Source organism: Clavelina lepadiformis, chromosome 3 (assembly GCF_947623445.1).
Source record: "Clavelina lepadiformis chromosome 3, kaClaLepa1.1, whole genome shotgun sequence".
Classification (NCBI taxonomy): domain Eukaryota; kingdom Metazoa; phylum Chordata; class Ascidiacea; order Aplousobranchia; family Clavelinidae; genus Clavelina; species Clavelina lepadiformis.
This window is the reverse complement of record NC_135242.1, coordinates 23,123,046-23,150,381: the sequence shown is the minus strand read 5'-3', so window position 1 is coordinate 23,150,381 and position 27,336 is coordinate 23,123,046. Positions and strand designations below refer to the sequence as shown.

At 38.1% G+C, this 27,336-nt stretch overlaps 4 protein-coding genes across 6 annotated transcripts in view; 1 reads left to right on the top strand and 3 right to left on the bottom strand.

Moving 5' to 3' along the window:
- Positions 1 to 202: 202 nt before the first annotated feature.
- Positions 203 to 17,663, bottom strand: LOC143450573 (polycystin family receptor for egg jelly-like). 2 transcript variants are annotated; one of them, XM_076951176.1, is made up of 28 exons: positions 17,554 to 17,663; positions 17,375 to 17,469; positions 13,237 to 13,393; positions 11,852 to 12,027; positions 10,185 to 11,780; positions 9,953 to 10,093; positions 9,699 to 9,885; positions 9,370 to 9,572; positions 9,098 to 9,286; positions 7,973 to 8,250; positions 7,774 to 7,896; positions 7,534 to 7,686; positions 7,337 to 7,469; positions 6,679 to 6,752; positions 6,220 to 6,610; positions 5,927 to 6,123; positions 5,654 to 5,803; positions 5,460 to 5,588; positions 5,234 to 5,389; positions 5,039 to 5,163; positions 4,799 to 4,972; positions 4,534 to 4,733; positions 3,474 to 4,436; positions 3,203 to 3,398; positions 2,944 to 3,138; positions 2,734 to 2,873; positions 849 to 2,667; positions 203 to 739 (listed from the first exon to the last, which is right to left on the bottom strand). In XM_076951176.1, exons 2-27 carry the CDS (start codon positions 17,433 to 17,435, stop codon positions 2,504 to 2,506), a joined length of 6,651 nt encoding a protein of 2,216 aa, XP_076807291.1. In that variant the 5' UTR covers positions 17,436 to 17,469; positions 17,554 to 17,663; the 3' UTR covers positions 203 to 739; positions 849 to 2,503. The 2 variants fall into 2 exon arrangements, with proteins under 2 accessions (XP_076807291.1, XP_076807290.1); XM_076951175.1 differs by having other exon boundaries at positions 3,203 to 4,436.
- LOC143448500 (angiopoietin-4-like) lies at positions 13,462 to 14,607 on the top strand. The gene is made up of 2 exons (XM_076948271.1): positions 13,462 to 13,771; positions 13,916 to 14,607. Exons 1-2 carry the CDS (start codon positions 13,495 to 13,497, stop codon positions 14,605 to 14,607), a joined length of 969 nt encoding a protein of 322 aa, XP_076804386.1. The 5' UTR covers positions 13,462 to 13,494.
- Positions 17,664 to 21,269: 3,606 nt separating the features above from the next.
- LOC143450574 (microfibril-associated glycoprotein 4-like) overlaps positions 21,270 to 27,336 on the bottom strand; it is a 30,018-nt gene continuing 23,951 nt past the window's right edge. The window contains exons 3-6 of the mRNA XM_076951177.1: positions 23,350 to 23,446; positions 23,174 to 23,270; positions 22,902 to 23,033; positions 21,270 to 22,741 (exon numbers count right to left, since the gene is read on the bottom strand). Of these exons, the coding sequence (XP_076807292.1) occupies positions 22,555 to 22,741; positions 22,902 to 23,033; positions 23,174 to 23,270; positions 23,350 to 23,446 (513 nt within the window). The 3' untranslated portion in view covers positions 21,270 to 22,554. The remainder of the gene's footprint in view (positions 22,742 to 22,901; positions 23,034 to 23,173; positions 23,271 to 23,349; positions 23,447 to 27,336) is intronic.
- On the bottom strand, positions 23,467 to 25,244 carry LOC143450575 (uncharacterized). 2 transcript variants are annotated; one of them, XM_076951179.1, is made up of 3 exons: positions 24,978 to 25,244; positions 24,830 to 24,914; positions 23,467 to 24,507 (listed from the first exon to the last, which is right to left on the bottom strand). In XM_076951179.1, the coding sequence occupies exons 1-3, from the start codon at positions 25,113 to 25,115 to the stop codon at positions 24,293 to 24,295; spliced, it is 438 nt and encodes a 145-aa protein (XP_076807294.1). In that variant the 5' UTR covers positions 25,116 to 25,244; the 3' UTR covers positions 23,467 to 24,292. The 2 variants fall into 2 exon arrangements, with proteins under 2 accessions (XP_076807294.1, XP_076807293.1); XM_076951178.1 differs by having other exon boundaries at positions 23,481 to 24,507; positions 24,830 to 25,244.

Sequence of the window (27,336 nt, the reverse complement as noted above, 5' to 3'; positions counted from 1 at the left end):
ATTTACGCTCGTGTGTAGAAAGTGTAATTACAAATGTGGTGAAGCTTAAGTAGAAATTTTGTCCGAATTGTTTTCAAACTTATGCCAGAAATCGAACAGAAGAGTCCGGTCTGGCTTACAACTTCAATGTTAATAACATACAGACCAGTAAGTCCAACAACACTTGCATTTTTAGTTGTTTTTATAAACAGATTTATACTGCACATTAGCATCAGAAGTTAATATTCATTTAGTCATTTTATTTTTCGTCATTGTCGCGGTGGGGACGAAAAAACAGTGCTAGTTGCAAATAACATGCGATAATGTACGGGAATAAGCGACAAAGCCAAAACGGCTGAAAACTTGCAGGAAAAATTGGTGGTGTCAACTTGCTGATGACAACTAGCATGGCCACGAAACACAGAAATAAAGCAGGTAAAAGTTCCACATTTATAGTCAGATTATCCAGATTACAGCAGACGAGCAGGTGATATGTTCAAGCCACAGATTGCTGATCCTTTGTAGGTCCAATGCTGTACATCAGTGGATGGGAAAATAAAACCCACCGTAAAAGAAACCCCATCCCAGGCGGAAGCCTGGTTTCTTGTGGCCATATATTGTGATAATGTTGGGCGTTGGTGTAGACCCGAAATTTGTACAGCACAATTGCACAACCATGATGATCTCTGAATAGATGTGATGAAGTTACTGCTCGCTGTATGATGGAATCTTCTTTGCCAGGTACATCGACAATGATGTACTAGAAACAGATATGATAACGTTGTTACTAATTGTTGTTGAGAGTATTGAATAAAATAAATGGCAGGCTTATAATCCATGCCATATAGGCGACATATAAATATACTTACTTGCATGTAATTGATCCTTTGTTACAAGATGGCTGGAGTGCATTCATGAGTGGGATCCAACATCAGAAGATTGGAATGTTGTCTCCGATTCAACTGCAACCACAGTCTGCTGCTTCCTTCATGTTTTCAACAAAAATACAGAATTCGGGTCTGCGCAGACAGACCGGTTTCACTTGCTGTCCACTTCTTGAAGTAAGGGTGGATAACTTTTCTGAGAATTCAACTGAAAGCCAATTAGTAGGAGTTGATACGTAGTTTAAAATTAGGGGTGTACTTGTTGGATGAACGAAGCTCCAAGAACCAAATCTCAATGCATCGAAATTCAGTTTTTTTTTTGGAATTCGTGAAAAAACGGGTTTCCTTCATACTTAAACACATCAATTGAAACACGCAGCCGACATATTTTTCAATTTGACTTCACATCGCAATACCAAGCCTACACGCATCGCCATGGATTAAACCACATCATGCCAATTTGAAATTTTTTGCGAAATTTTAACGTTAATAAATTTGGAGACTTTTTGTAAAGGCGAAAGGGAAGCGCTGTATTGCGTCCAATTTGGTAAATTTCAAACTGTTTTACAGTAGAATAACAATCGAATTTTTGGATCCGAAATAAACTATTCCACTGTAGAATAGTAAAGCATTTTGGTTTGTACACCCCTAAATAAATAGTGAGTAGTCTATATAAGTAAGTTACCATACATGTAACTATATCATTGGCAAGTAATAATAAACTAATTTTGATCAATAATGCTATAGTAAAAGTAGATACGCCATTTGATCGGCGTTTACGTTGATTGCCAGATTCGCCGATTTTCGGTCGTGAAGGAAATTTCCTCAGCTTGTGTATAATATAATGTGCAAGATGATTGAAACGTAAGTCTCTATTTTTAAATACTTTTAATTTGTTAAATAAAGATGAGAAAAAGTGTACAGCTTGAAATGTTCAATTCAACAGCGTAGGCTACAACTTAAGGTGTACAAATTGTACACTTGTACAGTACATTGTACATTACACATTGTACAGTGTACAACTTAAAATTTGATATGGGCACCAGCAATGGCTACCAGCAGCTTCGTAAGCTGCCTAGAAACAGCATTAACTGATTTAACAAGGAATTCTTGTAGTGTGGAAACATAACTTCTTGTGTTGATTGGATTTTTATGCAAGTTCGTGAACGGCTAAACGTCCACTTCCCTGGGAGATTGGTGGTTTGTCGTGGTCAGCATGATTGCCAGAAGACCTGATTTTGCATCCTGCGAGCTTGGAAGGGTAAATATGAGATGTTATGTTATCCTACCACAAGAAGTTCTTAGGAAATCACTTGATGCGGTTTCCAGCCGGCTTAAGAAGCTGGTGGCGAATGCTGATGTTGTTTAACGCCGATATCGAATTTGAGACAAAATTCCATGCTATACACTTTTTATCATATTTATTACCGAGTACTGGTAAAAATTGTAGTTTTTAAAATAAATTACAAATATTTAAAAATAGGGAGTTACTTTTCAATCACCTTCTGGAATTGGAAACGATACCGTACCGTACCATACCATACTATACCATTTAAATAAACAGTTCTTCATTTAAAAACAGTAAACTACACAGTCTACTGTGAAAAGCATTTTGACTCGGCAACACTTCCAAGTCAGCCTTATGAAGGAACACGTTGTTTGATGAGTCGCATTTCTATATTCTCCTGTGTATTTTTCTTGCGGTTGGTTCTCTCACGAGTTGGAGAACGATAAGTCGGATTGGTCAGTTCTCTCTTCTGTTTTCTCCTTATTGCGCCACGATTAACGTAAGAGCGTGGCCTCACTTCATGAAGATATAAGTCATTAAACACGTTCAAAGCGCTCACTAAATCATAGTTTTGATAAGAACCTGATGGTGGCAAAGGAGGAACCCAATCGCGAAGATCGTGCCTCGGATTGTTTAGTACTGAGAAGTATGCAATCAAGACAACTTTGAAAGATTCAAGAATTATGACAGTTTGAATGAAAGCACTCACGAACGAAACCAACCTGAAATTTGATCAAGTTTTACAGATGTGACGTCGTCTTAATTGTTTATTATTTGGAAACAATTGCTCACCAGTCTCTACAGGTTTCTATCCCATACGTCATACCGTACAGGACGCAAATCACAGTCGACGCGATCATAGCAGCAACGATATAAAACCAGGCGACGTATATCGAAAAGTGAACAATAGCTAAAGGATCCAGAGTATTAGGATCAATTTCCAAGATTGTGAATTCTTGTTGCGCTTCAGCAGCAGACAATGGCGGCCTGGATATAAACAGTTTTATTTCATGAACAAACTGACTTCAGGAAAAGCAACCGGGCATTATACCTTGCCGACGGTCTGACTGCTGATGATGTCAATGCTTTTTCTGCCGATGACGTTGTAGCCCCGTTTTTTTCGACGCGAGAAGTCTTTGATTTTGTCTTTTTTGATGACTTCATTCCTTTTACCACCGGTGATGTAGTGATCACATTTTTTTCGACGCGCGAAGGCTTTAACTTTTTCTTTTTCGGCGACGTCATACCTTTAACCGCCGATGACGATGTAACCACATTTTTTCCGACTGGCGAAGGCTTTTTCTTTTTCTGCGACGTCATACCTTTTACCGCCGATGACGATGTAGCCACATTTTTTCCGACTGGCGAAGGCTTTAACTTTTTCTTTTTCTGCGACGTCACACCTTTTACCGCCGATGACGTTGTAGCCCCTTTTTTTTCGACGCGAGAAGCCTTTGATTTTTTCTTATTTGCGGACGTCATACCTTTTACCGCCGATGACGTAGTGATCACATTTTTGTCGACGCGCGTTGCTTTTAACTCTCGGCTTTTCGGCGCCGTCATACCTTTTTCCGCCGTTGACGTTGTTGCCACAAGTTGTTCGTCGCGCGAAGGCTTTGTCTTTTTCTTTTTTGACGACGTCATATCAACCGCCGATGACGTAGTAGTGGCCATATTTTGATTGACGTGCGACGGGATATACTTTGTCATCTTTGGTGACGTCATGTCTCTTACTGGCGGTGACAAAGCGGCCGCATTTCGTTCAACGCGCGACGGGATGTACTTTATCATTTTTGTTGACATCATGCTTTTTGGCGATGTCGTAGTTGTTACATCTCCTTCGACGCGGGACGAATTGATTTTTTTTTTCATCGACAAATCGTTTCGGCGAGTTTTCTCTAGTCTTTTCGTTTCATTTACAATTTCAAATTTTCCTGGGAATTTTGGCGGTTGTTTGTTGATGATATTTGCGATTTCTCTAGATATCGATGGACGATCGTTATCTTCCGGAATATATTGACCAATTTTATTTTTATTTTGGTCAACTTTTGCGTTTTCTCTTTCTGATCTATTTCTATTGTTTTGTTTGATTGTATTTCCAGTTTTCTGGGCGTCATGGTTTTGCACAAGTGACGTGGCTGGATTTTGCTGCCCTCTGGTGAGTTTTGGGGATTCTAGATTGTTGCCAGAGATTAGATTTTTGTTTCCTTTCCGTCGTTGTGCATGGCGAAACATTAGGCTGATGAAAAAGGGCCCGGGAAAGCAAATCAAAGCGCTTTGAATACCTTTATGACGGAAAAAGAAAATTAATATGACTTAAGCAAACAGAATATTGCAAAAACATGAGCGCCTTGGCTTTTATTGAATTTTGACTGAACTTACCAACGGCAATGTGGGACCACTTGAAGCTGTAGTGCCCAAATGTTAACACATTTCCGTCCAGTGCATGACTGTGGCCATGAAACATCATTGATGTTATCATAACCATAAATATAAAGAGAGAGCAAGTGGCAGCTCTTTCGACTCTTGTCATCACGCCATGCTGCCATGGTCTCATACCATAGAGAGAATACCAGACGTGTCTGTAAATAAGAAAATTATGAGATAATAAACCGGAGCAATAGGGTGAAGTTTTTAACAAACGTACCTGTCTTTAAAGTGATTCTCGCATTTTAAGAGAAACAATTTGTTGGATACTTGGAGTTCCTCCAACGTAGCGGCCCGGAATGTATATTCCGTCACGTCGCTGAACCTGGTACCGCACAGAAAGAACCAACATTCGTTGGTTTCCAGATCCCGTACAACCATCCGTTCGAGGTACCTGACGTATACCTTGCAATAAATATCTACATCATACAACCGCTGTTAACTTGTCACTAATTCATACCATTTAGGACTGCTCCCTCCGTCATTGCGCCACATTCTTACTGCTTTGATGTCGCCCAAACTACGTGGTGTAGTAATAAGGAAAGATTCCACGCTACCCACAGATAGGACGTTTTCGTTTTCTCGCTAAACAAACAATCAATCATTGTGACGTCGGAAAAAATACCACACATTATGGCAGACGTCATCATTTTACTTGTATGACGTGAGCATTGCTTCGTTGTCTTTTGCCCAACAGTCTCATGCTGACAGTCGCGGTGGTACCGGCATTTGGACGACTACCGGTATAAATTGTAACATAATACCGGTATTGGTCGTTTGGCGAGTTGTCCGCAACTTCAATGAAGAGTCCCTTCAATATTTTCATGATTTCAAGTTATTAAATCAATTCAAGAAGTTGACGTATTTAGATAACTTCATACTTTTTTTTGTGCATCTTTGTCTTTACATCTAGCCCATATAAGGAGAAGAGCGTAGATGACGTAAAAAACAAGTAAAACGCTGATGATCACTGGATTTTGTTGGAATTGCTCCCAAAGATTCCAGGAAAGCTAAAACCGATTCAATAAATATCAATTAGAAGTATTCACTTCTTTTATGTCACAAATATTTATACTTGGTCATAATTGATCTTGTTGGGAAACACAAGAAGATGGGAAGCATATATAATCTGAGGAATCTCCTCCTCTCCGCTCCTCTTAACCCTGTTTGTTGTGACCTGGTCTACGTCACATTCACAATTAAATATCCCAGCGTTTTGATGGACCTGATGATAATAAGATACTTCGCTCATAGTGTTTTAAATGAACAAAAACTATGAGTTAAGAATTCGCTTAAACTCTGCCACAAAACTCTCTAACAATACAACCATCGACATCAAATATCTCACCTTGCAAGAGCTCTCGCCCCAGTCGCGCATTCGATCTTCCCAGTGCAAACAGTTCAGTATGAATGACGTCAATGTCACGTTAATCAAACTTCCAATTCGATAGAAACCCGCACCGAGATCAACAAACACTGTCAAGTTCAATTCGACTTGTCTATGCGGAAGCGACCTCTCAGAAATCGACCAAGTGTATAAAAGTTCTGAGAAAATAACTCAATATTATGTTAAAAATTTTTAAAGAATGTGCAGACGTTTACCGGCATAAAACCTGCGACTCTTATTTTCTGTAAACAAACCCTTTTCGTGAAACTCTTTCTTTAATTTGAAAGAGCCTTGGTCGGTAGTTTGCAGACTCATTGTACAGTTTCTGATTTTCTGATCCATGTTTTCGACATGAATTGTAAGAAAGAGATCGTTTCCATCTCGTTTGTAGAGCATCCAATCAAACAAAGCCCAACCTGCGGCTTTGCTGTGACAACCAGCCACGTCGCATTCACTCTCAACCCTCATTGTTATGTTTGCTTTACCAGGCTGTGCTGGCAAGGGGAAGCCAATTGTTTGATTTTTGGCCTCATTGCGATTGATCGGGATCTCGTTTTGCCATCCCGTTGTCATGGAGACGGACGTCACTTGATCGACTTTGTGGGTCCTCGTGTTAAAGTTGATGGACGAATCGTAGGTGAAGACCTAGAAATCATGAAATCGTCTCATTATCACGCTTAATCGCGCAAAATAAAGCAAATTAGAATTTGTACCTCGACATTGATGACTTCATTGTTCAGTGTCTGTATGTTTGGAAGTCGAAATGAAGAGCTACCATTGAGTGGATCTAAGAAACATTTCGTCATAAATCTCCGTTTGCGTCGAATTAAAGCACTAGTTGGCGTCAAAGAGCTAGAAATATTGTATAGCACGCCCTATACTGAGCAAGATATACGACAAATCATGATATCAAACTGGTCAACCATTGCCAAGTCCATAATTTTCGACATGAAAGTTATTACACACTGAAAACATACGCAGTACATTTTGACAAACATGACAAATGAGAAAATTCAACGCTTCTAGATTGTTAATTTGTTTTAAAAAGCCTAATAATTTATTGCTTAGGATCATCGTAACACTTTATTTCGATGTGGCAAATTATTGTATTAGCAACTGCGTAGACATGTTTTGTTTTAACCCTATGACTATGAGTCGGCGTTTAAACAAAGAAAATTAGCCACAAAGTTACACTTACGCAAATATAGGGTATTAAATTTCGACGTTGCCAGATAAAACTAGACGTAACCAGCGACTTTAGAAAAAAGTTGAACGAAATATTCGGTGAGATCATGAAACAAAACTCGTCGGGGGTTGCACTTGAGTTCAAAGTGAATGGCAAGATCGACATGTCTGCAAATTTGCACTTACTGATGACGTCGTTGTTTAACTTGAGGAATTTTCCTTTGACTGATTTTGTTCCAAACGTCATCGTATCTTCACCTGGTATCAATGACACCATAAGCAGCTTGCCCAGCCGTGTCATTCGCGAACTTTCTTTGATCTTTGATAATAATTGTCATATAAGAATCGATTTGTTACGTCATTAAAATTATGCACGTTGTTACCTTGAAACTGATATCGTCAGAAAATTGCATCAAATGTGACGTAACGAAAATGCATGAAGCGGCAATAGATCTTATGACATCATCATCGTCATCGCTAGTGCTGGGATTACGAACGGTGTGCTCTATTCGGTCCATAATTTTCGCAATTAGGCGCTGGAAATACAAAAAAACAAAGAAGTTATCTTATTTTAAAATAATTTTAGTAATTTCACGCATTAAATTTTTTATTCAAGATCTTACCACGTGATAATCATTTATGACGCCGAAACCGTCTACCAGATGACGTACGACGTCAGCAAGTTGCTTAACTGACATCAAGGTTTTTATCGGATATTTCGCAACTCGTTCGTACACTTTGCTTATCTGTTAAGTGAAAAAAACAAAATTTTTCAAGTGCTCGGCGGACTGACAAAAACTCATTATTACGTCATAAGCCAACCTGGAACCGCTCGAGAATATTCGCTGAAGACATCGGCAGCATAAGCTGCGCCGTCTGCTGCAAGTTTTGACTCGAAATTGCATTAAACAAATCGCTTATGACATCAGTGTTGTCGTGATGATTTTTGGTCAATAACACAGATAAGTTCTTTACTGTGCAAGCTTGACCAGGACCACATATCTCAACCCAAATCATGACGTCAGAAAAACTGCTCTTTGACGGAAATGTGACGTCATTGAGATTCGGATCGCAGCCGTGTTGCAAAAGATTATTCTGGTCTGAAAATATTTCCATATTAGATTTTAATTTATTCAAAATACCACTTCTACAAACACCACATGGCTTTCTACAATCATTGTAACAAGCGAAGGAAACTTATTTTCTCTACTCCAGTCGAACCTCGTTACAACATATACACGGCGGGGACTTTCAAAGTGTTTACGTTAAATCCACAGTTCGTTGTAACTGTTAAAGCATTTTAAGTAAGAAGATGATCAATGTACAGCACAAGGCTACAATCAAATTTGCACCACGGCAAAAACCACATGGCTAGAATCGATGTAAGAATTCATCATTCACTCATTGTGTGAATTATAAATTGAACACAGGGCGGCAGGAAAGCCTGCTGGCTAGACTTCGTAATTTTATTGCCGACTCCCTCCCATCGACTTCCGTTGCCTAGGATGGCTTTCCACCCAGCTCTCCACGAAATGAGAGTGGCAAACGTGCGGTTTATAATGTATGAGTATACCGGGAAGAAACAAACCGCCGACCGCGTCATATTTGACTGCACTCCATCTACTGAGCTGATGCAACGACGCCACAGCAGTGCTGCGTGGTCTATAGTTTGTCTCAGAGGGCACTTGGACTACGATTTTGTGGCTCCAGCTTACAGTAATGCCTTAACATGATTTTAGGCAATTTTCAAATACAAAAATGTAACTTTAATGCATTTATTTGTTTTCAATTAATTTATTTGTTGGTTATTGGCACACTTGGGACGTTGTAGATTTAACTTTAAGATATCATTTTAAATGGTTTCACTATAACTTGCTGTAGAATCATAATAATGTCATAAAATTCTATTCATGTCACTTCTTAACACGCTACTACATCAAGTTTCACCTTTCTCTGCGGTAAAGAACTTGTACTTCAAAGGCACTCGACCTTGTGCGTAGCCATGACAGGTTACGTTAAATTTTGTGACGTAAGCAATTCCACTTCTGGGGTGAACCTTGCAAATGCCCCCACTAGGTGGTAGTAGTGGAGCAAGGATCAAGGTCGCCGATGCCTTATCCCCAACACTGTTGTAACCTGCTAGTCAAGTTCAAAGTTTAATTTGATCTTGGTCAACCATAGATTTACTGATCAAGTCAATCTTATATAACGGGATTCACCTGTTCCTGTGACGTTTGATGACGTCTTAACTTTGTCAAGTATTGATTTGTTAAGTTTGCAGAATCGTTGATTCTTACACAAACTCATTTGTTGTCCTGATTTCAGCGACAACATCCAAGTATGACGTATGCAATCGTCACATTCAAGTTGAAGTATGATTGGTTTGAGGGAAGAAAACAGCTTTTCGCAGTTAGACCAACACCTAAAATTCAAAGGAAAAATTTTTAAAGAAATTTTACGTTATTTGTTTTAAATTTATAATCTACAATTTTTAAAATATAAATTTAAATTTATAAAATTAGCAAGCGAAAAATTATTCCAAACTCGCCTTAAAATAACAACCGGGGCAGGTTTGGATTTAATAATAATTTTTTGATCAGCGAACGTTGCGTCGTAATGCGCGCCGGATATGATCAGCCTGACGTAATACTGTTCGCTTGGTATCAGTTTGTTCCTGGAAATTTCCAAGGTGTCATTGCCAGAAACCCAAAGAGTTTTCCAATTAAAGCAGGAACCTTGGACGTAAATGACACAAATTAAATATTGATCAATAAACTGGGAATTGAGGAAATCTTTTCAAACCTTTTCTTTGTATTTTTCCAATCTCTATTGTCATTGGTAAATCTTCTTGTGTGACGGCACAAAACCAGTCACGTTTGATATTTCCCTCGTGTTTGGTAAAGTCAATTGACGACTCAAATTTCAAAACTGTTGTATTTATTCCTGGATAAAGAGATTAAGCATTTCAAGATAATATTTCTCTTATTGGGAAACCACAAACCTTAAACATAGAAATCTGATATTTTGTACTCACCAGCCTCCACCACATTTCCTCCCTTGATTAGAAAATTTAATTTCCTTTTGGGAATTTCCACCAATGTGAAGTCATCGCCATTTGCTAATGACATATGGTAATCGTCAGAGGTTATGTTGGCGTAAACCTTTATGACGTACAAACCAGGTAACAAAGCATCGGCTTCAATCAAAAGTTCAGGTTCAACTGAGCTCGCGTTAAGTTGAACTTCATCGCCAGTTTTGGGAATGTCTACTTTTGACGTCACTCGATACGCTCTCCATTTGTAATCAACAGAGAATAGCTCTCTAACGCATATGAAGTTAAGGTCCACGCTTAAGACCAACTCTTCAACCACTTTCAAAGGTTCGTCGAGTCCGCCGCCAACTTTCCCGTCGCGAATTCTCACGCTCTCCAAGCATGACGTCTGCAAAGCTTTCGGGACATTTCCCACGAAACGAAACGTTTGTTTGTCATTTCTGATCAGAACTGTGACCTGCCGAGCTTCGTTGAAAATACTTTCGTCTTTGATTAACTTGTAAGGTTTTGCGTCGAAAGGTAGATTTGGCAAGCCTTTGTGCTCATATTCCGACTTTGAAATCGTTAAAGTCGAATTCTTCGCCGTATTTTCACCGATGGTTAAATTCATTTCGTATTTTCCCACGTCACCTCTTATGAATACAAAAACCTCTCTACGGGTTTCGAAATTAAATCCACGTGACGTAATATATACGTCAAAAATCTGTGGTAACGCTTCAAAAGTTGTGTTTGACATCGTCATAGATATTTTGTTTCTAGCGGTTGCTTCAACTTTGTACATTCCTGCTCTAGATAACGTTGCCTCTACCACCATCGAGTGGCAATCACGTGGGCAGAATATGGAAGTTTTGTAAACAGTGAAACTGGTTTGTGTCGATTTGATGTCGATTGAAAGATTTACCGGCGCACCCTGACTAACTGTCGCGCTTATGATGAAAGAATTCGGTTGTAGACCGACGTATTGTTTCGTCATCACTTTAAGATTTTTGATTTCTTCGTTGAAAGTAACTGGTGTGAGAAACGTCACCGATGAAACATGATTTTGCAACAAAAGTGTGACGTAATGTATTCCCGGTCCAACCAATCTTTGCATCGTTGAGTTCAGTTCGAACTTGGCGGTTTCGTTCGATGAAACTTTCTTCTCATCAAACGTCTGTGACGTCTGAAGCTCGGTTATTATGATGTCATTCAACATGAGAGCGTAAGAGATGGGAAAGTAATATTTGTGGTGGAAAATCAGCTCAGCTGAGGCTGGATATGTGTGGGTGCTTTGTTCATGAGATATTTTCAATTTTGAAGCTGATAAAGAATCTTCCACATTAAAAACGATAACGTTTGTTTTAAAAGAATCCACCCCTCCATCGAGATCGCATTGTGCCTGAACCGAATATATTCCAGAATAATCAAAAACACGTTCTGTTGTAAGGGTGTCAGTTGAAAGGTGACTTCTTTTTGTGGAATTGTAATGCACCTCACAGTCAAGGTTTAGATCGTTAGCTCCAGACAATACAGCAATGAACGAAACTTTTTGTCCGACATGAATGTTCTCCATTGTATTGTCCATGCGTATACGAAAGCCTCCAATGTATTGGAAATGTTAGTCACTACTAGTATAGTCGATACACCGTACTTTGCTAACATTCACTCACCAATTCGATTATAAACGAAGGACATTTTTGCCTCGCTGCAATTCTTTGTGAATCTTTGAACAGAAACCACCACGGTTTTACGAAACAGGTAATAGGGGAAGGTTAAAGGTTTTAGAGAACCGCAAATACGATAGTTATCTTCACTTGGGTTTAGTTTCAGCGTTGCTTCTGCACAACTGTACGAAACAAATATAACATGAAACATAACTAACGTATGTCTATGGACATGCCTGTTTTTAAAATTGCGAAGTTGTAAAACTTGTTTTAGTTAAAAGAAATAAAAATAAAATAAAGTTTGTTTAAGAATAAAAATAGCTTGGGTTTAAGAAAGCTCGATCCGCCCACAGACGTATTGCGTCATATTAAAACAAACCAAGTAATTTTCATTCATGGTCAAGTATAAACGCATTTATCGGTAAACTGTAAGCTACATTCAAAATTTACGTCCTATATAGTATTCGCATTAGTGTATATTCAAATTGGTGTAATGAAAAACTATTGACATAAATCACGAGTAAAATGTTTTCAGGAACACAAAGCTTTTTGTACTTACGTTTGTACAAATTGCAGATTATTATAATTATTAATAAAAACAGAGCGAAAAATTGCGGTGTGACTCGACATAATGAGGACTACACATGACCTCTAGCCCGTGGCAACAGTTTACAGCTACCAGTAAGAACTACTGTACGTAGCACATAATCGGACATGAAGTTTGCATTAAAAGTATTTGTTATATATTTGGTTTGATAATAAACATCGTTTCACTTTTTTGCCAATGGATAATTTACATTGCAGAGCAGTATCTAAAAAATTCTCTCTTTACCTTTTCTCGGTTATCTAACATCATAGTTACTTGCAATCTATTGCCCGCTGATAGCTTGTTATCAATTACTGGCTTAGGCTCTGTGTTTAACCCTTGTTCCTGGCCCTGTCGTCTTTTTGGCAGCAGACAATGTAAGCGTTATATACAAGAGTTTCAAACATAGCCAGCATGTTGCAGAAGTATTGACCTAATCCGTCTAACTAGTAACCAAAATATGCCCTCGATAAGCGATTTTCATTGTGATGATAAAGAAAGTTTTCAAAAATATATCAACCATCAACTATATCAACCTTTTCTTTGCCATTGAAAAAAGTTTTCACCGCATAATAATACTCTTTGTTCTTTTTGCAAAATTGTCAAACGTTTGTGTAAACGCCAGAGTCTAGCAGGAGTCTGTTAGAACATTTAAAATTGGTAGCGTTTTTTGCCAAAAGTTTGATTTCGGGTTGTAATCGACACAACCCTGCTTTAGAAGTACATTTACAGACATTTTCTTACCGCAGACACAACAAATTAATGTAAAACTGTAGAATAACTCGAGTTGCATGATACTCCCCACCTGAACAAAACTTCACCAAACTGCAAATATGCAACCTCCCCCTCCTTCAGTGGAATTTCCCACGTCGTGGTATGAGGCAGCATGACGTTATTATCACACTCCTGTGCGGTTGGGAAATCAATCTTTCCACTCGCATTCCGTAGCATTATGCTGCAGTCTGTAATAAAAAATCATTATTGCAAGTATAGGCATAGGTACGTAGACAGAAGGTTGCAAGCGGTAGCAGTAGCATTTCAATCCTTAATAAAATCTACTAAGATGTATAAAAAAACACGCTTTATCAAAAAGAGGTTTCTGGATTTGCTCTTTCTTATGTCGACGTTTCATTGGCGGCATTGCCAAGCAGAAATAAACCAAGCTAACAGGTTACTACGTCGAGTTCACAAAGTAGGCGAAAGTCTGGGAAAGCACAATGTAATAAGCCGTAACATTCCTTATCTTCAATATTGCGACTACAAAAAACATATATACACAAACGTCATTGATTTTGCAGACAACGTCATAAACTCAGGCATTTTAACCGGTTTCTTAAAAGGTAAATATCTAAATTGTCAATAAATATAATACAATTACAAATTCCGGGTTAAGATATAACTTTAACACTTAGCAGAAATATCGTTTCCAGGTTACGATTTTTGAAAAGATTTTGAAGATATTTTATAAAAGTGTTTTATTCCAGAATGTACAAGCATCTACGCAAGTGGTTCAACAACAAGTGGTATCTACCCGATATGGCTCAAGGAACGATTCCAGTTCACCTACGTCTACTGTGATATGGAGCTCGTTTCAACCAAGAAGGGCTGGACAACAATACAAAGAAGAATGAACGGGGAGGTTAACTTTAATAGGGGTTGGGACGATTACGTCAGAGGGTTTGGGAATCCCCGGAGTGAATATTGGCTTGGGTTGGAAAATATTTATCGTTTATCGAGGCAAACTGCGAAAGCTTTTGAAGATGGTGTGACCTCTATAACAGCACCGAAGCTTGGGATTGATCTTGAAGACTGGGATGGTTTCAAGGAGTTTGCACAATACAGAACATTTCTGTACAGGCCAAATTCAAAAAAATATTATTTACATGTGGTTGGCTTAAATGGTTCTGAGTATTTCAACAACGCTCCAATTTATCAAAGCAAGTTTAGCACACCAGATGCAAACAACGATGAAACTAGAAATCGTCATTGTGCCAGAAAATACAAGTCAGGTTGGTGGTTTCATGGCTGTGGAATATCAAACTTAAATGGGCCATACCCTAAATACAAGCAACAGATGAGCTGGAACAATATTTACTGGTTCGGTTGGACGGATCTAAATCTTAATGGTACTGCTTTGCGCTTTGTTTCTATGAACTTGTATCATGATAATCCATAATAAAGTTTACTTTCTGTGTAATGCATAAATATGTTATATAAATCTTTATGATGTTAGCTTGGTGCTATTTATGATAAAGACTAAGAAAGTGTGCAATATTCTGGTGCGCAAGTTTGGTAACAAACAGTCTGTAGTACGTCGTGTTGTCATCCAAAGCTCGCAATGGATTCCGTTGGAAATGTGGCAGGCAGAACAGTCGGATATAACATGGTCTGCGATATTTTTCCTTCAGAAAATTTCTCACAAATTTTGCCACCATCATTTGTATAGAGTTGAGCGGAAGCGCCTAATGTCTGTTCGCTGACAGTTAAACAGTACCCGCAGAGAAAAGAATTTGGGAGAAAATAAAGGAGAGAATTTGGAGCAAAATTTTTGGTAACTCAACTTTTCATCCTATTTCTTTACAATTATTAATAGTTTTGTCAGCGATTAACAATGTTACATAACAATTAGCGACTATGGCACCTAACTGCCAGCTAACGGCTAAAGAAAATCAGCTAAATTACTAGTCCTACGTAAACGCCACGTCTAAGTATATTCCTGACCCCACGTGGTGCACTGAGCTATTTGATCAGTTACATCTGATTTCGCGCATTGAGTGGATTAGTGTCGAGTGTTCGCTCAATTTTCTACGAAACTGGAGTCAATCGAGTACATAATAAATCTTCTAAGATTTCTTCAAAATTTTATGCCAGTGAATACATAATAAGTTATTGGTTGTTTGTTTTACCATCATAGTAGAGTTTTTGTGGACCAGTAGATTTTTTACACAAGTTTTAGTTTGTATTTGAAACTCAATGGCTATTGCGTATAGGCACAATTTCTTATCGGTTTTATTAAATTCATCACGGGTTTTGCCTTAACTCTGTAGTACTGTGGAATAAGTGTCTGTATACGATTCAAGTTATAATGAAATCACAACAAACTATGGTACAACCCGGGCAAAATGGGGTAAGGCTAAACTAAACATGTAGTCTACCATAAATTAAGATACACGCTTAAGAATTGAAACATTGTAGGCCTAAGTATAATAACTGTTGGTAAACATATTTTACTATCCTATACTATACTATATTTCTAGTCACCATCCAATGCTATATACAGTAAGTTATACTTTAACTATATTTGGCAAAGGCAAACTTAAATCAAATATACCTTTGGCACAAAAGAAAAACAGCATAAGAGAAAACCTAAAACAAAAATCGTTTACAACTAATATTTGTAAACATAAACAAAAAGTCAATCCACGTTTCTATCGACCTTCATACGCCCTAGTCTGTCAATTCCTCTCAAATCGTAAGTCGACCTGTTTGCATTTACTTACACAATCTTTTTTTTAAATAGCTGGAAAAAATCTGGGCAGAATCATCACTTCAGCTTGAACCAAGCAATCAATAGACCCTTGCAGGATTCCGTGCGCAAGGGCAAAAGGGCCTCGAAGATTTTATTAGCCGTTGCCGAAAAGGTAAATGAAGGAGAGAATTCGGAGCAATATTTTTGGTAACAGGAGCAATGGGGAATCATTGCCGGTTTAAAGTCGTGCCAAGTCCGAGAATAAAGATTATCACATACCAACGTGAAGACTTCTGCGTTTTGGATACTTTTGTTGCTTTAATTTCACGGAAAAGTACGTATTTAAAAAGGCAAAGGACTAATTTCTATAACACAAGATAAAGTTGCATTAAGTCATCCAAGAGGGCGGCAACATTACTTACGGAAGGTCATGGTATGACCTCAATACGGAGCTGAAGGACAAATGTTTTAATTGGCCTACCATATCCTACTTTTACATTTTACTTCAGGCTGGCCGGTGGTCCAGCTTATTTTGACACAGGCCGCAAAGCAAGGTTAACCAACATAGGCACGAGCCACATCATACAGAAAATGCAATGCTTAACACACAAAAGAATGACAGTAGCTATAGAGCTGTTGAATAGGTAAATGAAATTTACTTCAGCTGTTTGCGTTTATCTTTTACGATACGATTACAATATCATTGGGCTTCGCAAGGCATTAACAACTGCTGACCATTATTGTGGTTTGTGAAACCTGTACCTGTAATATTAAACCGCTTTCCTACTCATGGAAGCCAACTTTATGCAGCGACCGAACAAGTGCAGAATCATTAATATCAATCAGTAAATAAGACACTTAGTTACATACAGTAATAATAAGCTTCATAAGTTAAAACGTTGTTAACACACATAGTTAGACACAAGTAAGACCCACACAGTTGTTACGGTACCTACAGTAATAAATCTAGCCAGCTATTAAAATCTATTTTAACTTCAAACCCAATTTTGTAAAGTGTTGGTTAGAGAAACAATTGCAAATGTTTTGCTAATATGAAGCAATAATTGTCTATTGTGTATAGTAATTAGCCTAATTCAAGTAATTTCAACGTCACAATTATTCAATTGGCAGCAAACATTGCCTCTGTGTCAACTAACAATTGATGAATTCAAGTGTCAATTTGCTGCTTTATCTGTGTTTCATAATTACGGTATTTTATGAACTTGCATACGGTACCGTACCAGAAAGTCAAATAACATTTTGAAGTCAGGCATCTTTTACACTAAGTTGTTATAAAAGCATTTATATCGTTACGTTGAGTGTTAATTCAAATCATGCAGATGTTTGCGCTCCAAACAGAATGGCTTGAAGGGGCCAAAAGTTGCAAGCGAGCCAGCAGTTGGACGACGCTACTTTAGTTAACCAAGTCTCATTTTCTTATCTTACAACACAAGCTGATATGTACAAAGCATACCTGCGCATCCAACCGTGAATGAAACAGCCAGGCAAAGTTGGAAAAATCGGGTGGTCTTCATTTTCTCTTCCTGATAAGTTCGTTTCTGGTTGAGCCTTAAAGTATTTAAATAAAACAATTCAGCTCTAATCTCGAGTTAAAAGATGCAAGATATCAGCAATGTACCGACAAAACATTACCTGGTAATTGTGTAACGTCACCTTATAGTAATAAATACTTCTTCAATGAACACGCTGTTAGATTCTCAATATAGCTCTGTTAAGTTTGCAAACTGACTATGCAAATTGCTTATCTCAAAAACCTTAAGGTCATATTTACGTCGGAACAAAGAGATTATAAAATTGATTGTGACGTCACAATTGTTTTTATTATTACATGTTAATTTTGCAGCAAAGAGTTTAAAACTGAAGATATTTGTGTGTGGGCCTCTTGTGTCAATTCATGTTTACAATTGATTGTATAACTTAAGGTAAATGCAAAGTTATTTTATCACACAAGCACCAGCAGTCTAGTAGGTTACCAAAGTTTACGGTTGATTTTTGTCACACAAAATGGTTTTCCTTCTATTTTAAAGCAGAACTGACGTCATTTTCGACCAACATCGGAAAAAATGATAAAAATATATTGATTTCGAAAATGTAAACGAAATTCCTTTATTTTTTCGTAAAGGAGTTATTGGCAAAGCCGTTTTCAAAAAACTGAGCGATGAGCGGATATGACGTCATCATAACTGATCAATGCAAAAATCAATTTGAGACAGGTCACATTATAATTTTTAGTGAGTTAGGCGCCCGAGCAGAATAACATGGATGGTCGCTATAGACCACATTAAGAGCACCCTACTACACCATTAATAGCAACTTACAGTGAAAGCCGTGTCATACACTCACGGATCTTTGCCGTGAAGTATAATCACAGATCTTTTTTATGACAATTTGTATAAAGACCCAGGTATTTTTGTCGATACTCTTCGTTTAATATGAGCTAACATTGGGCATTACATCGTCAATTTTCCTTTCGCATTTCTAATAAGCACGTGATTTTGTTACTTATTAGGCTCGTTATACTCCTTGATTTTAGTCATTTCATCCATTTTTATATTGAATTTGTACATAAGCTTGTTGTTTTGTGGTTTATTCTGTTGTCACACGCTTTGATTTTATCTATTTTCGTGTGTTTTTGTGTGGTAAAAAGTTAACATTCCCTGCAGCACATGCTTTGGTAGGTTTAATTGTTTTGCTGTGGCCGCATTGTGTACTCAATGATTACAGTAGAAATTCCCCACCGTCTTGGTTACGTCACTCTTTTTGTTGTACACGTTTCCTTCCCCTGAAATTTGTGAAAAAGTTCAGTTCGATTGGGAGGGTTGATAAAGTAACAGTTTTTCTTGGTGCTGCTATTTTTCTTGGTGCTGCTATTTTTCTTCTGCTAGATTGTCTGACCAAATCTGTCTAGGTCGCTGGTATTAAATATGAGATACCGCAGTGATTCATAAGTTTTGCATCTATTTTTTCTTAACCAAGGATTCGCGCTTGTATTTAATCAAGTATCATGCCTTATTGTCTTTTCAATACACCATCACTCGCATAGTGACTTTGGTATGACGGTTCGCCGCAAGAGAAGCTGAGACCTGGCATAAACATCGTCGATTCCTGAAACACAGTCATTATCTTTTCTCTCTATAGCTGGGCACTGGGTGGTTGTATTTTGCAGCTATCTTTATAATTTTGTCGCCGTCACATGTCAATCCTTATGTTTGTTCTGAGTATTTTCTACACATGTGTTGAATGTCTTTTGCTTGCTTTATGCTTTGTGACTTGTCGTCAATCTACATCACACTTTACTTTCTTGTGACGTCAGCGTTGATTGAGGGACTTGGCATAAAACAAGCAGCTTATGCGCAAATGACCAAAACAAGTTTCTTGGTCCTTTGATGGTTAACTATGTCGATCCAGGTCTATAATTATGTGGCTTCGGGTTTAGGACCGAAATATTCCGGTCCCTGCATTGAGTGACCTCTGCTTACATATTTGTGTTCATATAACTCAATCGTATGTATTCTGGTCTTCTGGACGTTATTTTCAAGCTGATTGGTTTGATAAATACCCTTGGATAAAGTATCATTGCGAAAAACGTGCCGTGTTTTGCGCATACTGTCCTCAGTATAAACAACCCTGAGATACGTCAGCCTTCATATTTTCATTTTCTGCTCCAGGATTCCGAAATTGAAAAAAAAGGTGTGGAGCGAATGAATGAACACGAGAAAAGTGAACACCACAGAGCTGCAGAAAAACGTGCTGAAAGAAACAGAACAAAAAATTAAAGTTTTTGCTGAACGACCAGGCGCTACAGCTTTAAAGGTAAAGAAGAGAGGGACTTATTGCCCATCTACACCCTATGGAAATTCTTTTACGATAAGGTATACCAATAAGGGGCCACAGAGACGAAGAGTCGAATGTCGTGCAGTTTAACAAGGATAAAGCACTTCATCACCGTGCACTAAAACGACTTATCGATGAAAATCGTTGCTTTTCGCACGACATTCTTTCTGAACAAGAGAAAGCAATAGTGCTTAAGGCGAGACGGGAGCTTGTTAGTGAAATTAATGCATCGGGATTTTACTCCATAGTATGTGATGAGTCCATAGACATAACAAAATCAGAGCAGCTTTCGTTTTCCGTTTGTTACTGCAGTGACACCTACGAGATTCGAGAAGATTTTGTGGGCATTTTGCCATGCGATAAAGGAATGTGTTCAAAAGCATTGTTATCTTCTGTAAAAGATATACTTGTTCAATGTAACATAGACAAAAAGAAAATGGTTGGAATGGCATTTGATGGCGCCTCACAGATGAAACGACTGGCGCAGTTGATAAAAAAACAAATGTACCAACATGTTTTGTACATACATTATTTTGCCCACTGCAATGAACTTGTCTTTAAAGATGCCTCCGCTGTGTCGCCGTTGTTACAAAGTTCATAAGATCTTTGCGAAAGTCTTTATGCACTCGTTGGAGTAAGTCCGAAAAGAGTATTGCTATTTGAAACTATCCAAAAAGAAATGGAGGACAAAGGTGGCGAAATTCTACGTTTGAGAAACCTTTCTCAAACGAGGTGGACAACAAGAGGTTCTGCCGCAGAAGTTCTTACAAAAAACACGCTGAAATACGACAGGTTTTGTTGCAGCTCAGTGAAGATAAAACTGTAACATCTGACTTTCGCACAAAGTCAAGAGGGTTGTTGAGTGTAGCAATACGTCCAACAATATAAAAAGAAAAAGAAAGGTACCTTGTAGCGTTAATGAGTATCTAGTTCAAGGTATAGTTTCTGTGGAAAACTAAAATATAAACGAGAAAACACAGCTCTCAGCGGATGCAGGTGAGATCGGTGCAGTTGAGATCTATGAGGCAGTCGATGCAGCCAGTTATTCTCTTAAAGCTCGTTATGATTAGGAAGATCTCGGGGTGCTTAAAAATCTTCATCAGTGCTTGATAAATGCTGCAAATGCCGAAGGCCTTTCAACTGAAATTAAGAAAACGTTGTCGCCGCTTTCCTCTCTATTGGATTTGGATGCATTAACCAAAGAGTGTTTAAAGCTACCTGTACACGTTAAGATATACAACAAAGAGGGGTCTTTTCCGATTAGACGTGTAACGCAAGTGTCCACAATTTATAACGGTATGGCTAGAGAAAGTAGCAAGAAATGTCTTCCGGAGATCCACAGGTAGTTAAAACTTTATTATTCTGTCGCCCTAGTGTCCGCAAACGCGGAGCGCAGTTTCAGTGTAATGCGCCGAGTAAAGTCCTGGTCTAGATCACAAATGACAGCTAACAGTCTAAACAACCGAATGTTTGCTGTCATCCACAAGGAAAGAATGGACAACATCTCTTGTGAGTGTGTGGCAAGTGAGTTTATTGAAAAGAACGAAAGGAGGCAAAGTTACTTTGGAAAGTTTTGAAGTTGAGTGGCGTGTCAATTTATATACAATACCTAAAATGTTGAGTATGAGGAAATAATCTTTTTCAGCAATTAGCAAGAAACACGAAATATTTCTCAATAAAATATTGTTCTTCGATCATGTTTCTTTCTTTTATAAAGGTTTTAGGGTGTGTGAAACAAATTACGATTTGTTTCATGTTATGTTATGTTATGATTATTTCTCACCGTGGATAATCGTACGTTCGCAAATAATGCTTACTCTGATGTAATATAAAAGGAAATTTAAAATCTATCACATGATATACAATAATCTAACGGTTCTAACCCATATCATTGTTTTTAGCTAATTTCACTTTTTTCTCAATTTGATTACAAAAAAATTCCAGTTTTTTGCACAACTGATTTCACAACACCAACAGTATTTCCTGCATGCAGGCTGCTTGACTACAGTTACTTTGCCTTAGATTATAGTGAGTTCAACCGTTGTAAAGTTAACAGTTGTGATTTGTTACAATCGCAATGTCGGACAACGCAACGTTAGTAAATATCGTTTTCATAGCAGGTGCGTCATTAAACAACACTATCGCGATTAACAGATGAGTTGATTTGTTAGCAATTGACCTATTTATACGTAACGATAAAAATTAGTGCGTAAGTGCACTTTGCAGATACATAACTTTTTGAACTACGCCCCGCACCAAAAAGTGCCCTTTATAAAACACTGCCCCCGCCCTTTTCGAAAGTTTCCGGCGCCCCTGAACGTTTTGGTAATACATTAATTAAAGGAAATTTGTTACTCTGTTAATCATTTTAATGCTTGAATACCAACTTTGTGGGCTAGCATAACATAAGTTGGTAATAAAACCCATTTCATAACATTCATTGGCAATGTGACGTAAAAATGTCGCATGACTCGGAGTTTGTCTTTCTACAAATTTTGTGAGGTTCGTTTTGTTATTTGTAAGTTAATTTTGTATCTTTAAGTTTTACCTGAATACGACGGCAATTTCCAAGATTTTTGAATGAAAAACTTACCCTGACACATGCGACATATGCACGTCACAATGCCCGGAACAAATTAGATATGACAACCGTATATGTTATTATGACGCGCAGTATAGCAGAGACTATATATTATGACGTAATACAGGTTGCAACATATAGTTACAGTTTGCTGCGTTGCCGGTCTAAATACAGTTCAATGTTTACTTGGTTGGTTGAAATCAACTCGTGGATTTCATTCAGTCGCAACGAAGTTTCATTTTAGTTTCTTTAAGAGGTTCACCCTGTTTCTTCCAGCGCAACCAAGTAATTCCATGGCCATCTCCACTTGATTGACGCATCCAGACTCCATTAAGCGTTGATTCGAAGCAGGCTACAAACCACCATCCTTGACTTCCTCCAAAGTGGGTTGCGCAGTTTTCAGCACTAATATATTGAAACATGAAAGATTAGTACTATCTTTTGTACCTATTTATATTCTATCTTATATGTTACTGGCAGGATATAACTGAATATCCTACTGAGGTTATGGCACTTAATCTTTATTGAGTTCGACACATTTGTTCCTGAACATAAGATGACGTACGTGGAATCGTTGTCGCTATTTTCTGTCGAAAATGGCCAATCCTCGTGATATGTTAAACTATTCCCTGCATTTCCGCTGTATCCGGAAACACGAAGCCGATATAAATTTTCAGCAGATTCGATCGAAAACGAGCTACAAAAACAACAACTTGTTTTAAAAGATTCGGATCCAGACAGCTAAGTTGTAATTTACTCAACAAAGTTTTACGTTGATTAATAAATTTATGATTCTTATCATCTTCGTTATTTAAGTCAAAACAATCGTCTTATGACCTATAATCGGCGTGACGTTGGTGTCCATCGAAATCCCACAGCTCTATCTTGAGTCTGCATCTCCCTCCACGCGTCATCCTGTGGATGTTGTCGAGTCCTGCAAGTAAAGAAGCACGAAAAATAAGAACAAAATCATCAAAACAAAATGCGTTTAAGTTGAACTAACTTCCTCTTACCAAGCCAAAATTCCCCATCAATCTGGCCAAAACCGTTCGCGTAGTCGTCCCATCGTCGCCCGAAATCAACACTTCCGTCAATTCTTCTTTGAAAAATCTGTTCGTAATTTGATTTTACATTTTAGCACAAGTGTAATACGTTTAATTTATATGTTTAAATCATCTTTAGTTTATTACGTCATAATACAACAAGCACGTTACTATTTACACTTCGCTTACAATACGCTAGATATATCTCATTAAGTTGGAGCTCTTATTCCAGTGGCATGTTCATATTTTTGCTAAAAATTTCAAGTTAAGAAAAGTTCAAACTCTTCAAACTGTTTGCTGCAGGTGATTTGGGTGAAATAAATCCGGTTCACGTGGTGCTGGTTGAATTTCGCTCGTTTTCACTGCAAGCGACTTACACAGTTCAATGCAATTGTTCCGCATGTTGCATAAACGAAGCGAATTAGACACAACAGTAATGTTGGCATGCAACACAATAATTATTAGCGTAGGATAATTTTTATGCATGGTAGCATGTGATCCAATGTAGGGTTATGATCGGCTTTGCACAATCGTACACGATTAACACTCCCACAGCAATCATTGTTGCATGTAGTTGCATTAAAATTACAAATAAACACTTGTATTCTACAATTATCAATCCATTTAAACGTTTTCGAACCAATCACAAGTTGGCAAACCACTCTCATTCAACGTTTTGGAAATTAAGTTTCAGAAAAGTGGAAAAAAGCACCTTTAAAAAAGCGCGAATGCGTGTGAAAACAAATTCATTGTCGCTTGTGTTTTCTTACATTCTTGCTACAATGCAAATGAATAGCACACAACGCATTGCCACCTTGAAATCCACACAACTTGATAACTATCGCTTCAATACTACACACTAAGTGTATATACTTATATATATACTTTTATACTCTTCAATACTACTGCAAATTCAGCATAATTTGTAAGCTATTCCACTTATAACTGTGGAAAGTCTTTCACTCGCCGTCCATCCATCTTCGCAGTAAACTTCAACACCACTCGTCAATGTGTGGGGACGATTGCTTGATGACGTAGAACATGACGTAATAATAGATGTTGTTGTCGTATTAACAGTGATAGTAGCCCTAGTCGTGGTACTGGGAGGTGTAAGAAGCTCCTCGATTTCTGGAAACGATTTTTTGTTGTAAACAAATTGAACTTTTCCAGCAAGGTTCCGGGCAAACCTCGCTCGTATTAAGCAATAAACATACAATAAAACAAGACAAAAAGCATAGAACATAGCGCATGAGTGCTATGTGAGTGGTTGTGCGTAGATTGTAAAGTTTCTGTGGTCTACATCTTTTGGTTGGTTGCCAGATGCTTTTAAAACAACAAGGTCACAATAGTGTAATCGATTAACACATGAGTTTTATTGCGGAGTTCTTTATGCTCGCAGGAAAAATGACGATGATTAAAATAATTAGTCTATGATCAGAAATCAACTTACTTGCCAGTCTGGTGACTATGTCGGTCCCTAGCGACCCCAAGGTGCACGATTCTCCTTGCATCCCCTTTTCTCCAAATCCTCCGGCCTCTCCTTTGGCTCCTGGATACTCCTTAGCTCGCGAACTTCTGTAGTTTCCGGATCCTCCGACATCACCTTTGTCTCCTTTTTGCATGTTGGATTTGATGACGTCATTGTCACAGACAGTGGTTAGGACTTGACGACATTGTTGCGAGTAAGTCATCATGACGTAACAAGCCAATGATAACAGAAGAATCACTCCTCTCATGGTTGACTATGAAGATCTTTCGTTGAAGTTGATGATATGAAATCCCACCAAATCGCTGCTCTTTATATAGCCGTGAGTTGAAGAACGTGGCGTCCAAGATGACGTAAAATGGTCTCGAAAAAAGGTCGTCAAATTCGAAAGTCACGTCATCATGACGCCTTGTCCCGACCAAAACCATGTTGTTCATGAACACGAAAGGAGTAAAAAGAAGCAGAAGCAGTGAGAAAGTTTTACGTCAAGAAATGTGAGAAACTGGCGGAAAACACCAGTTTTATTTTTCCGGTCATACTCAAAACAGGTCCATTGACGTAATAACTTGATTGTTTTCCGGGAATATTCACAAAGCCTATTTTCAACTACTTTGCTTGTGACGCATGATTGCTTATCCAATCATACTCTGGCACCGGTTTTGCATTAGCACAAGCTTATATGACGCAATCCAACTAATTGATGACGTTATTCATGAATATTATGGAAAGTTGAATTGTTTTGAAAACGTTAGGAATAAGTTTGATTGTTATTATCATGATTCATTATTGGCTTTTCTTGGCTACAAAAACCTACTTGAACGTAAATTAACGAGATGCTTATTGTTTCGTATTGCAGTGATATTGGCAAAGAAAGCATAGGCCTATTTCTTTACGAGATGTTTCTTCAGAAACGTAGCAAATTATGCCCTCAAGTCAACGGATATGTTTGTGCTGGTAATTGTTCTATGGCTGTGCTATAATTTGTTTCAGAACATGTTATTGGTTAATTGCTTGCTAATAACACCAACACCTGTTAAACGATGCAATTTCCATTCAATCATTTGTATTAGAAACACAAATGGTGAAAATATATCACTTAAGTTTGCACGAAGCCCAAATTCCTATTTGCGGCGGCAAGTGTCGGCATGCTTAGTATGTATTTTACTGGCACTTGAAGCATGTGTTTAAGTTACATGCTCGGTCGCTTAAAACGTATAAAAAGTATTTGATTCCGGCTGATGTTGGTTTTGACTTAGGTAATTCCCCTTACCACAATAAGCCGGTTCCGTAAATTGACTTTTGCAAAAGTTGTTTATGTGTTCAAAGCGCTGGCGACGTCCGAACAAATGACGTAAAACTTTGCAATTGTAACGGACATGTCCGTAATGCACTGTCAGGTTCTTATCGAGGTAACGGCTGCCGCAACAACCGGGCTTTCTTCTGTCACTATACTGCAATGACTTTCACGGTCAATCCCACTATTTAGTAAAACGGGAACAACGAGTAGGAAGTTAACTGCGCGCTGGGTTGTCAACTAAAATACCAGTTCAGGAGCCACAACTAAAATAAACGTCTGTACCCCAGCAAGTCACATCTCGAATCCTTCCTATCAAAGTCAGCCACCTTCCCATTTTAGCATGCGGCACCTCGATCTAATCAAGCGACTGAGAAAATGAAATCAAAGTGACGGCCTTAGGACCTAGGCCCAAGCAAATTAAACTTGTGTGCAAAAAAAAGCTTAGAAACACAGGTAAAATACAACTCACCACAGTGAAAAACACATGCACAAAAAGAGGCGAGAAATAAAGTAATACGAAAGAAACAAACGGTACAGGGCAGGGATGGCGAACCACTGACCTGCCTTTTCAGTGACCTCCTTGTCGTTTAAAAAATTACAACAAAATATGAACAAATGTTTAGTGATGTATATGGTACTAAATATTTGCAATAAGGCCCAGCCGAATTTTAATGTATTACCATACTGAATTTCCGTACAGCACACTGGCACTACTACTTGACCCGTAATAGTGCTTTATCACGCCTAGTCTAGGCGTTTATGACGTAACAACGTCTCTTGTGCTGTTTATTGTTAGCAAATCATTTTGCTGATTTCTACCCTTTGTAGTGATTGCCTGATGACGTTTAGGATTACTCATGAATTTCATAAAATCAAGAACCAGGAATCGTCTCAGCCCAGATATAAGGCTGCAGGTTAAGCTGAAAACTACACATTATCAGCCCAGGGACCCATAAAACTTGCAGAGCAGCAAGTTTCTCATTGATATTGACATTTAATTAAATCCATGACCAACTTTTATTTTTTTCCAGGTTAATGTCTCATGTGTGACCCATTCAATTAAAAAGGTTCGCCATCACTATACTATGGTGTCTAACCTCATTTTCAAAGCAACGAAAAGTGAAGTAAACTCATACTGTGAAACTCTCAATTAAATAAATAAATACTCAAACAG

What these genes read in the sequence shown, in the direction of transcription:
- LOC143448500 (XM_076948271.1), top strand. Translation starts at nt 13,495, where the DNA reads ATGTATAAAAAAACACGCTTTATCAAAAAGAGGTTTCTGGATTTGCTC. An exon ending in TTTAACCGGTTTCTTAAAAG is followed by an intron (nt 13,772 to 13,915) that starts GTAAATATCTAA and finishes GTTTTATTCCAG; the next exon opens with AATGTACAAGCATCTACGCA.
- LOC143450573 (XM_076951175.1), bottom strand. Translation starts at nt 17,435, where the DNA reads ATGAAGACCACCCGATTTTTCCAACTTTGCCTGGCTGTTTCATTCACG. An exon ending in CTGACGATATCAGTTTCAAG is followed by an intron (nt 7,470 to 7,533) that starts GTAACAACGTGC and finishes TTATTATCAAAG; the next exon opens with ATCAAAGAAAGTTCGCGAAT. An exon ending in ATGAAGTCATCAATGTCGAG is followed by an intron (nt 6,611 to 6,678) that starts GTACAAATTCTA and finishes CATGATTTCTAG; the next exon opens with GTCTTCACCTACGATTCGTC.
- LOC143450575 (XM_076951178.1), bottom strand. Translation starts at nt 25,115, where the DNA reads ATGAGAGGAGTGATTCTTCTGTTATCATTGGCTTGTTACGTCATGATG. An exon ending in CATAGTCACCAGACTGGCAA is followed by an intron (nt 24,508 to 24,829) that starts GTAAGTTGATTT and finishes AATCGTTTCCAG; the next exon opens with AAATCGAGGAGCTTCTTACA.